Below are 12,459 nucleotides of genomic sequence, written 5' to 3'. Positions count from 1 at the left end.
AATATGTCGCGTGTGTTCGTTCAAACCAACACTTTAACTTTGTCTGTTTTTTAGATTTCCTCAGGAATTCTCCTTCTGAATGAGGTTTCATCCTCTTAGCCATTAGCCAAGTCAGTGAAGAATGTCCCCACATAACATTGTCTCTATAAGATTGTCTCTATTATCCAAGTCCAAGCCTTCTGAACAACACGTCTTTCAACCTTCACTACTAATAGGTTGTTTGTCCCTAATGACCATTTGTTTCAAACAGTAAACAAACCGCACAAAGAGACAAAATGCAGGAGACTTCTATGTCACCTGTCACCTAAATTCCACCTTTGCTCCTGTCATAACACCGGAGGTTGCTTGGAAAAAAACCTGCATGGATTGATCCTAATAAGGCACAAACAACATGTGAGCTTGATTTTTACAACATGACAGCCTTGTTTTGAAATGTCTCATGTGTAACGTTACCATGCCCAAGTCCAAGTATGTTATACCAATATAATTCAGTCATGAGAAGAGGAAAAGGGAAATGAAGAGAACTAGTCCAAACTAACAAAAGGGTCAAATGGCAAAAAACTGATGTTTTTATTACTTAACTGTCATTACATTACACATGGACCAATAGAAAACTGCAGGATTCCTATTTATTACACAAATATATGCTCCCAGGTAAAACTAATCCACTCTAATACAACAGGTCTGCAATAGATCCCTCCTTCATAAAGGTTTCAATGTTCAGTTTTTGTGGATATATGGTGTATATCCTGTCACTGCTCGTTATAAAACAACATATAATCTGTTTTATTTTGTTCTGTACCAAAAACAGTCCTCCTCCACTTGGCTTTGGCCTCACACTTAATGTATTCCAGTTTAGCAGATCTCTTGATTCCAAAGGACATTGCATCTAATTTCATGTCACTTGTCTCCTAAATTCCTAAAGGTACAATTAGCATTTTGTTTGACGAAACCCTGAAAGGTTCATAGATTGATATTTGCAAAAAAAAAAATGTAGTGGGGGGTGTTTTTTTCCAAATGCAAATTCTGACATTTATTAACTTTTATTACAGATACTCTGTTTATGGATTGTAAAACCCTGCATAGATTTAATGGGAATAAAGTAAAATTACAATCTTTAAACACAATCAGTATGGCAAACCAGCAAGTGTGTAATTTAGTGTTGTGTGGCAATGAAATGTTTTACGGGCCTTGATTTATGTCCTGTGCATGGCATTTCTAATGAGAGAGACCAACATTGCAGTGCGCCTGTGTTCCAGGAAACTACATTTACAGCAGATCTTTTTTCTCAAGAGTGTTTTTCCCCTGTGAAATAATGTCAGCACTTTCCCACCTTCAAAGTCCTTTTGTTTCCAGATCTATTAAGAATTCTAATTGTACAGGAACACTTGTTAAGTCAGGCTGGTAAATAAAGCAGGAAACGCATTATTTCCTTTTAGTGCAGATTAAAGGTACAGCTATGCTGGGTTGAAACACATTAATGAGGTTTTAAATAAAAATGCTGGCAGGGAATTTACACCGCTGACTGGTTTAACTGCAGTAAGCAGTTGATTTTCCTTGATGTTAAAGGGGAACATTATTTCACCCTCTAATGAAAAATACATCTTTCCACCCTCCTATCTGTTAATTAACGTGTTTGTGTTAAGGGATTTTCAAAAAGGAATACAATCGCTTTCAATCTGATTAAAGTAAGTGATACATAATAGGGAGGTTGTTTTCCTTGGGTCCTTCTGTTAATTGAATAGCTTTGTATGACTTGGAATGTTTTTCCTAGTCACAACAATCCTGCTGGACCTCGCTGCCCGAGATGCCCCTATCTTAATTGCGGATCGTTTTCCAAATGTGGTTCAATTTCCTCAGCAGGACAGTTTCTGTTAACTGCTATTTTTAAGGCCAATAACAACGTCAAAGCTCGGGATGATTAAAGCAATTAAAGTTTCCCTTTGTTTTCTAAGCACAGCGAGATAGGCCTGCCTGTTTGTACAGCATTTATTAAACATTTACCAAATGGAATTGAATCTGTCATCGATGAAGTTTTCCGAGACAATTACCTTTTAGCACGGCAAACACTGTTTCGCTCAGCTAACGTCTCGCAGCTTATGGCTGTGATTAGCCATTTGATTTCATCAAGCCAAACTAAAATCCTCCAGCAGAGAGGGAGGCTGAGTGAGTGAGAGAGAGAGAGGGGTTTAAATATAATTTTACCATCGGAATTTCTCAATTAGCATACCACATTTTCTCCATTAGATAAACTGCCTTTAGAGAGCTGCCTGGTTTAATCTGTTTAATGTCCGTGTAAACTATAATCTCCTGATTCTAAAAAGAAATCCCTTAAGGACATCATTCGCATACACTCTTCATAAGACAGTTTTTGAAAGACACCATCGAGTGCAGCTTTTAAAATGGCACTGAATGGTGATGGGTTGTTATGCCTATCATGCTTTATTCTCCTTTACTCTGGTGCATGGATCGCGTAAGTTGCGGTTTCACTCGCTCGAGTTTGGCTAATCATTAGTAATTACGGTTTTACAAGCCTGTCCTTGCCTGACTGTCACGAGAACGTACAGTATCGCCGCGTTAAAGATTGAGCAGTGTGCAGGTTTATGTGGGTTCTCAGTCTTCTGCTTAGTGATTCTACGAGTGTCGCGATAACGGTCTGTTGTCCCTGAAGTCACATGATGTTACATTAAGTCGCGTTCCCTTGAAAGATGGCAGTTGGCGTTTTCTCGGAGATAACGCGCGGCGTGATACATGAATGAAACTCCGATCTCAGATTGAATCGGAAGTGTACCGGGCTGTTTGTGCACGTACATCACTGCCAATCACGGCGGAGTGCACGGGGGCAGTCACACGGACGTAGAAATGAGGATTTGTTGTTATCCTATCGAACGATGAGCAGGGAGAAATCAGAGTGTTTACATGCATATCATTGCCTTCCATCATACACTGCAGGCTGTATGAATTAGGCCTCCAAACACAGCCTCATTCTCCTTGCATCACGCCAAGAGTCACTCCATTGATTACCCTTCCCCGCTCCCAGGAAATGGCTCATGCATCTCATGTACATTATAACAAATGTTCTCTTTGCATTACAATTGAATTGTGATTGTTATGTTCAATCAATGGGGAAAGGTCACGGGATCGCTCCTGCCAGCGCTTTAATGGAGAAGTCGATGAGGATTCATTTTAATCACTGCGGCTGTGGCAGAATGAGCACAACACTGAGAGACTGTCAATGGCCCGGTAATTACCGCTGTTTATACAGGTTTCTGCTTTTGCAATTTAGATATCCACAAATCTCTCTGTTTCGTGCACCCCAGTTATATTGGAAGCTGCGTGGCATCAAATGAAGTACCGCAGGATGTGGGCCGTGACTACTGTAATTGTGGGACTATCGGTGATGGGGGCTCTTTGAAAAGGGAGTGAACTCCATTTTCTCCTCTTTTGAGCAGTTATATTACCATAAAGCTGTTATTTGACAAACTCTGTGTGAAGGAGCATTTCATTAGCTCATCTGAATCCAAGCCCTTTTGCACTTGCATCAAGAGGCAGAAGACTGTTCACGTGCTTTACCCGTGTTTACAGTGCACTGTCTGTAAGTTAACTCGGAGTAACTGTAATCGCGTAAGTGTCGAAACAAGGGTTTGTTTAAAATGAACTTATTCTATCACGGCCTTGCACTTGAAGAAATGTTGATCCATCACAAAGAATTCGATACAGCTGACGTAGATTTCCTGTCAGACAATTTCAACAACTTTTGTAAAGTTATTTTTTGTTTTCCATTGTTAAATCCGGCAATGACGTTAGGTTTTCCTCCCCTTTCAATTTATTTGTTGGTTGGTTTGTTTGTCAGCAGTATCACACAAAAACTACAGACCAGATTTCCATGAAACTTGGTGGAAGGATTGGACATGGGCCAAGATAGAAGCCATTGATATTTGGCATGGATCTGGACAAAGGGGCGGACACACGTTCTTTAACATCGTGAGATGGGGCTTTTTGGATATTTCCACCGATTTCCAAGGGAATAGTGTGTGGATCTTGATGAACACGATTAGATATATTTAGAGGACTGATATTTACGAGTGTTTATGAGTGACTGGTATCCCTTGGCAGAGGAATGCGTTCTTTTGCATGAAATTCTTGTATCTTTGGTCACTGTGGTCACCTTGTGCTGTTTTAAATATGCTTTACAGGCTTTAAGTGACTTTCACTTTATATTGACTAGAGCTGAAACTAAAGATTATTATTATCTCTACCAAAGTGGTCAGGTTTTCATTGGTATTTGAGACCTAGCAGGATAGGACATGAACTACTGAACTGATTTCTACGAAATTTAATGGAAGGGTATAGCGATAGCAAATCCATTCAAGTTTTTTTAACATGGCGAGCAAGGGCATTAGCCTTGACGCAGGTATTTGCTCTCTGAGCACTATTCTCGTCGCCTTATTTGTTTGCAGGATTACACAAAAACTACTAAATTAATTTCTGAGTGTGGCCTGGGCTGGGGAAAGTACACATTCATATTTGGTGTGGATGCGGCTTAAGGGGCGGAGCCAGTAATCTTTCTTTAACTGGGTTTTTTTTAAAGATATTTTGGGGCATTTCTTCTTTATTGACAGGACATTTAAAGCGTGAAATGGGGAGAGAGACTGAAGAGGCGCAGCGAAGGGCCTGGTCGGAACCGAACCTGCACCCACTGCTCGAGGACTCTCCGTATGTGGGGAGCCAGCGCTACAGGGTGAGTCTTTAACTATGTTTAAAGACAAATAAATGATTTAAGGATGTCAAATTACTAGCTTTTTCCTTTTATATTTCTACTATAAGAATTAAACAACCTTGTGTATGACTCTTTGGCTTCTACTTAGTGCCATAGCATTCATTGTTGACTTATCTACTTGTGTTTGAACCATCGGGTGTATATTGTGTCAGAAAATGATCAAAGACACCCATCAAACTTTTCCAGATTACAGGGTGGCTTTTCAGATGCCTTGTTTTTGCACCAAAAGTCCAAATCTATAATCTCTATCCGAAATATTCAATTTACAGTGAAACAAACAGTGACTCGTCGTTTCAACTGTTAATGTGGACTGTCACAGGATCGCATTCTGACTTTAAAATCAGCAGTTCTGATAGAAAGATTACAGAAAATCATCACTTGAGTCTCGGTAACCGAACAGCAAGAGCGAGCCTGCACTTTAATTCACAATGTGGCCGGTGCAGAATATCATCACACACCCTCCACCGTCAGCGTGAGTGCTCTCTGACACCACCCCGTTACCCCAAGTGGCATGTTTGTGTTGGACGGTGTCTAAGGATAGATGGGGTCAAAGCAGAGTAACCTTCGAGAAACAAATATTCATGATCAATAAGTGCTTAATTCCGAGCATCTAAATTATTCCTACGTCTGAGGCGGCCGCTCCTTCTCCCCCTTATTTGCCGATGCAGAAAAAAAAAAAAACAGTTTGAAGATTTATGCAGACTAGGTAAGAGGACATTTTTAAAAGACTACACGGTATCACTGCTTTCAAATGTCATGTAATCATAGGTTAGAGGAGAGTGCTGGGCACACGGAGCTAAGTGATGTTACAGATAATGAATTGCCTCTGAAATATAATACATCGTGAGTATGATTCTTTGTTCCCAGCTCTGTACACCAAGTCTGTACAATTAAAGTTATTTATCTCTCTCGTTTTTTAAGTTCATCAATTATATTGTGATACACTTAATGTCCATAAGAGGATGATGTATGATTGGTCTAATTATTTCTTATTCACCATGCTTTCTAAAGCATATCAATTTTGTTAATACCATGTAATTAAAACACGTCAGCGCGCTACAAGTTGCTGGCTGTATTAATGACTATGAAAATTATTTTAATTAAATAGCCAATTATAGAAAAATCCTAACCATGAGAATTGACATTTAAATGAATTCAATTTAAATTGCTTTTCAACATTGTTTTATCAAGGCTTTATGGGGTGAATAAATTATTACATCAAACAATATACTGTGTCATTGATCATACACAAGTCTTGTCCCATATCTGTACGTTTTCAAACACTTTCCTGATGCCATACATCATCCTGGGTGATTACATTTTGACACAGTCATTTGTTTACTGCAATCTTGCCCGCGTGTACTGTACTTCTGTGTACTTTGAGGGAAAATTCCTAATTGTTAAGCGACTTAGTTCAGTCACGCTGCAAACTTCATTCACGCTGCTAATTTCCAACTATTGCAAAGGACATTTTTAAACTGCCGCTACTTTGTTCCACTTTGCCCGAAGGAAATATGTGACACATTTTTCTTGCAAGTACAGTTTTCCTAGTAAACTATTTCCTTTTCAGATAGGTTCCCATGCATGACTTTTACATGTACTGCTTTTTTTCTTGAATTATATCAACAAGTACTCTTGTGTAAATTACTGCACCAATACACAGACTTGCATTTTTGTGTGGTACCATGTTTTCATAACTGGGGTCAAACACATGCAGCCCACCCAGTCTGTTGAAAGGCCTTTGTATCTAAAACATCATACATATCCTGTGGTGCCTTTTAATACCTATTAGGCTCCTAATGCTCATGTATTTCCGTCTTTCCTTTTTTCCCCCGACATAACCTTAATGAAAATCATCTTTCAGACATTACAAGCACAATGATTTGCAGTTAACCCATGCAAACAAGAGAAATAGTGGGCAAACTGTTGTGACATTCATTGTATATAATGAAATCTTAATATGGTGCATATTTAAGTGAAAGGTTAGCAACATAAAGGGCAAATGGATTGCCTGGCAATGAATTTTAAGCAGCTATTGATTTTACACTACAAGCTACCTCTTTCCCTGAATGATAATTTTGAAATGGCACACTGCTTATCTTAAAGCTGATCTGACACAACAGGACAACAGAAAGACAGAGAATATGAGGGAGAATGCGACACTGCTTCATAGACGTGTCTCCAGATCTGCCGGCTGATTGGACATATGAGGAAACGCAGGCGCTTCAAAGTTGACGTACGGAAGGTTCAAACATTTACAATTGTGCCGACTCATGAAACATTGCTTTAATTTCTGCAAAATGTGACGCAAACTCCCTGCGAATCAGAGTTGTGTTAGTACACTGCATCTTTACCTGAAGTGTTACACCAACTGTTGGATCTGGAAGAAAAACGCACCGTGATGCACCACGGGGGTTAAATACATGTGCGAAGCTGCTGTTACTGTACATGAACTTGACCCTTCGGTTCGCTGGTGCGTTTCCTCCCTCTCTGCCTTCATCCCCCTTCCCCGTACTGTCCGAAAATTGAGATTGATGGAAAGTTGGAGAGTTCACGTTCCAGCTGGGCTGAGCTTTGTTCACTCCTCAGCGTCGTAAAACAGTACAACCCTTAAACAAGCTGCTGTTCTGAAGTATGTGAACCATGTTTAAAGTTGACAGTAGCATCTTTATTGTCTGTGTCTACAAAGTAGATTTTTAGGTATTTGCCATTTTCCTCACACCATCTCAAATTCTTAAATGTAATTGGCTCTGGCAAAATTAAAGTTTTATTTTGTCTCTTTATCAAGAGCAAATTTTAATTCAGTAAGAATATTGAGGACACAGTGTTTGACATGTTCACCTGCTCATCTGCAAATTTTAAACTATAAAAAATAGTAAAATCTGTATTTATTTGTTTGTTATTAAGCAGCATTACACAAAAACCACTGGATAGATCACCACAAAACATGGTGGAAGGATGTGTTATGGATCAGGGAAGAACCAATTCTTTAACATTGTGACATTGGGTGTTTTTGACATTCTCACCAAGAGAATATTTCATGGATCTAGATGAAAAGATTAGACATATTTAGGGGACTTGTATATCCATTAGTTTGTGAAATTTGGTGCGGCTTGATTGAATTTAAGGAGACTGTGAGGCCTCGGCGGAGATTTGTGCTCTTCTGAGTGCTTTTATAGTTTGAGTATTGCATTTGAAATGGAACGTAAGAAGACAACTGCTGAGATGAAGCACTGCACATGTAGTACGATATTACTGATATGATGATATCACTATTTCTGCTGGAGATCAGTGATTGCAGTTGTCACAGCCCGGCTCAAGGCTGGACAAAGAAGGCAGGACCACACATGATTTTTAACTAAAAAAACGTTTATTCAAAGAAATGAAGAGGAAATTTAAATGCAGGAATCAAATTACAACTACACTCAAACACCGTGGAAGCCGTGAGGGAGAAGAAAGACGGGCTGAATCCTACAAGCTCATACAGAGCAGACAGACCAGGTGAGGTGAGTCACACTCCTCCTATCAGGCTGCTGCAGGGACAGGTCTGCTCAGGGAGGGCCGTCACACACTCAAACTTTCATTTGTACTTATGTGCAATATACGCTGCAATCTAAACCATTGCCTCGTGTTGTGTTATGCTGTTACACAACATATGAACAGTCACCCTGAGGAGATGCATCCGGCAAACTCCATATCCTCTCTCAAATCTCTCTTAAAGACACATGTTTACAGGTGAGCTTTCTCCTAGTTCTGATCTCGCCGTCTATTTTAATCATTTTATAATGTTTTATCTAATCTTGTTTTTACTCTTTTTCTCACGTATAACATTTTTTCATTTCTCCATCTGTGCTCTATTGCTGTGTGATCTTCAGATTGCTTTGAACTTGTGTCTTATTGTTTCCAACTGTTGTTTCCCTTAAATATTTTCATTTTTAACCTGTAAAGCAACCTGTATCTTTATTTTGAAAGGTGCTATAAGTTTGTTATTATTATTATTATTATTATTATTATTATTATTATTATTACAACACTCTATGGACACGCTGTTTGTGCAAATACAAGCACCAGAGAGAGGACTAATTCGATGAGGCACATTTCCCCTCCCCCAGATATGGTGCACCTTGGACAGTGACTCATAAAAACAATCAGAAAATAGAAAAGTGTAAGTTATACAAATCTTGATGCCTGAATGAAAAGTGCAAATAGATTCCTCTAAACATGATGGTGCTTGCAGGAACAGTGTGTGTGTGGATGTGTTTGCCCACTGTTGGACAGCAGGTGTATGGAGCAGAAACAACTCAACTGGAATTACAGGTGCAGGGGGGGGGGGGGGGGGTAAAACATGCAGAATTTATTTAATTTTGCCCGGATCTGATCTGATCTAACCCGGATCCCTGACGCGTGGAATCAACGATGCAACATCTCGAGCAGACCTGGAACATTTCAGCCAGCGATCTGCTCTTCAAAGGCTCCCACTGTCCCCTAGCTCCTCCCTCTCTGTACCGTGTGACAACAACAACTCATCCACAGAGCGGAGCTGCACTTTTCAGCTCATTTTCCTCCTGTCATTCCTCCTCCTATCTTTGATCATTGTCCCGCCGCTCGGCCCCCCCAAAAGCCCCTCACTCAGCACGCCTTTTTCTGCGCAGCTCTTTTCTACTTTCCCCCCCTAACTTATCCGAGGAGCTAAACTCTCGTGGATTCTTTCATTTCGGGGTGTCTCGCCAGGCTGGGTTTTTATACTTTGAACTTCGGCTACTCTCTTCCCCCTCCTGTAGGTGACCATGGCCGTACCGGCTGCTCTGATCCCACCAACTCCTCTGGTGCCGCTGCCTCCGATCTCGACTCCCTCCACCACCACGTCCCCGCCGTCGACAACTTCATCGCCGTCTCCATCCCTCGCGCCTCCATCCGGACCCGGGCAGAACCTGTTCAGGTCGGAGCTGCTCGCCACCGGCAGCCCGGGCATCCCGAACCCGAACGCGGCGCTACCCCCCGGCAAACCCGTGTACTCGACCCCGTCGCCTGTTGAGAACATACCGCAAAACAACGAGTGCAAGATGGTCGAGTTGCGCGGTGCCAAAGTGGCCTCGTTCACCGTGGACGGCTGCGAGCTCATCTGCCTTCCGCAGGCGTTCGACCTGTTCCTGAAGCACCTGGTCGGGGGACTGCACACCGTCTACACCAAGCTGAAGCGGCTGGAGATCACGCCGGTGGTGTGCAATGTGGAGCAGGTCCGCATCCTCCGAGGGCTCGGCGCCATCCAGCCAGGGGTGAACCGCTGCAAACTCATCTCCAGGAAGGACTTCGAGACCCTGTACAACGACTGCACCAACGCGAGGTGAGTGCGAGAGCCGCGCGCGCGGCGGCGGTTTCATTTCGGGTTTTTGGGTTACACGTCTTTCCACGGAGAGCCGTGCGTAAAGGCGCAGCAGCAGCCAGAGAGGGGGAGACATTTTCCCTGCTTTTAAAACAAGTGGTTCCAGCGACATGATGCACTTATCAATCGATCGGTACAGTGGGTGCATGTGTGGATATGTCGAACTGCATCCGAACATTAAGGGAACGAGCGGGGTTGGTTCCCTGCTGGAGGAGAAGCAGGAGCCAGCGCGCAGCACCAGGGGGGAAAAGTTTAGTGAAAGTTTTTTTTTTTTAAACACGTGCGGGGCAAAGCTGTGCCATGATGGATAGCCTGTCTGCCTGCGAACAAATGAATCGATAATGTAGGCTACACCTCTGCTGAGTTTCACAATGCTGTAGAATAAACTTCAGGTGTAGAGCTGCCACTGCGAAGACACTTTGAGGAACAAGGAGCCTTGTCGTGTTTTTAACGAGCCACACTTTACTGCAATTACTCTTTAATTTAAGGCAACACCTGAAATTTAGTTTTATATAACTGAAATAAAAGGTTTTATCTCTTTGCCACAGAGTTGATATGATTTCAGTTTCATTTTTTTGTTTTAGAGTGAAAACAAACTCAGATTATTTTTAATAGAATTAGATGACACTTGATATTTTTGTACTAATCGTCGCAATGATAGCTACCATGCCATAAAGAAGTTATAATACACTCACACAAAAGAAAGACCACGTGCAGCCAGAAAATGAGAATATGCCTTGATATCTATAACACAAATGAATACACAGTAATTGAGATAAACATCTACACACAAACACAAATTATCTTATAACCTCATGTTGCCAGATGAAATATTTTCCACTTCATATGCTTTATTATGGAGTGATTTAAGTGGGGATCAATATTTGATTAAAAGCTATTTTTACTGTTCTGCTGCTGCTGGATCTGTGATGTATCGCCTAGTCTCACAGGATGGTTCAGCCTGGTCAAATTTACCATCTTACCTGTCACCATGATTGATTCCATATTGATCTACCCACCCAGAAATGAGCTGGAAATGCAAATCTGATGGGAAAAAGGCTCCACATCAGTTTGGAATAACAATAAACACTTTGAGACACTTATCAGTCTCAGTTTATTTTTTATTTTTTTTAGTTTAAAGCACACACTCTCTTGGAAAATGATTTCAACTTTTAGATGCACATTTAAGTATCACAAGCAGAACAAATAAAAGCACTAGTACAGAAATACACTGAAATTGATTCGCAAACTTAATTATAATTTTGCTCCATTAATATTCATATATATGATGAGGTTGGATACACTTCATCCTCCAGAATCACATGGTCAGAAAATGCAAAACCAAGTAATCAAACATTGAGAGAGATGTCATCAGAATGGGACATTTTAATTCTATTTATGTATAGTATTTTTTTTCTCACGTATTTCATGCATTTTAAATTGAATTATCCTGTAGTGCTTGCTGTCAGTAAACACACTCCCTCTTGTCTACACTCGTTATCCTTTATGTTCCATATTTCCACTCCAGTGGCATCCATCGTCTCAACAGCTCACCTGTGCACTTAGTTGCCTGAGCAGCATTTACATAAAGCATCAAGGTAGATAGATAGAAACATATTGTGGGGGGGATCCTCCGCGAGAGCCCGGCGTGGGGGCTCCAGGTGACAAAGTATGTGGTTGAACTCTCCGGGTTGTCAATGGGGGGATGGCCGGCGATGGGGGTTAAAGGATAATGCAGTGCCTCGCGTCGCTTTAATGACGCTAAAGTGCTGGGCTATTACGGGCACATGGACAGGACTGTAATTGTCTCTGAAAGCAGCCAGGTTCTCCTGGTGCTGGGCTGAAATCAATCACTCAGACCTGGCCTGCTCGCCTGCCTGCCCCATTTGGAGAATTACATCATGGAACAGTGAGGCATCCGCTGGATAAAAGGCTTCTGTTACTTAGAATAAGTTGATTTTATTTGCTGGGATGTGTGTGTGTGTGTGTGCTTCACTCTGTCTTGTCATTGAATTGCTGCTGACAGAACGATCAGCTCTGAGCAAACAGGGCCCGGTTGTACCCTGCAGGTGAAAACAAGTCGCCTCTCCAGAGTCGTTGTTCCGTTTGGTGCCGACGACTTACTGTAAAGATAACAAGCGTCCGAGCTCGCCGGCTAAACCCGCTCTGGTTACACAACAACAGCCTGCTGCCTGAGATACTTTAGCTTTTCATCTCGCTCTGTTACCACAGTGTCAGTGCTCTCTTTACACCGTGGCAGAGTGGTAACAATGAGGTGGATAATACTCCTGTACAA

The 12,459-nt window shown here is 41.5% G+C and overlaps 1 protein-coding gene across 8 annotated transcripts in view; it reads left to right on the top strand.

Annotated features, from left to right (window-relative positions):
- Nucleotides 1-9,165: 9,165 nt before the first annotated feature.
- dachd (dachshund d) overlaps nt 9,166-12,459 on the top strand; it is a 93,885-nt gene continuing 90,591 nt past the window's right edge. For 2 of the 8 annotated variants that reach the window (XM_034573703.1, XM_034573700.1), the window contains exon 1: nt 9,166-10,124. In XM_034573703.1, coding sequence (XP_034429594.1) covers nt 9,568-10,124 — 557 coding nt within the window. In that variant the 5' untranslated portion in view covers nt 9,166-9,567. The remainder of the gene's footprint in view (nt 10,125-12,459) is intronic. The other 6 variants (XM_034573707.1, XM_034573702.1, XM_034573705.1 and 3 more) reach the window with 3 other exon arrangements.

This window comes from Hippoglossus hippoglossus, chromosome 21, assembly GCF_009819705.1.
Source record: "Hippoglossus hippoglossus isolate fHipHip1 chromosome 21, fHipHip1.pri, whole genome shotgun sequence".
Lineage (NCBI taxonomy): Eukaryota > Metazoa > Chordata > Actinopteri > Pleuronectiformes > Pleuronectidae > Hippoglossus > Hippoglossus hippoglossus.
The sequence above is the reverse complement of the archived record's forward strand: the minus strand, read 5'-3'. Positions and strand labels throughout refer to the sequence as shown.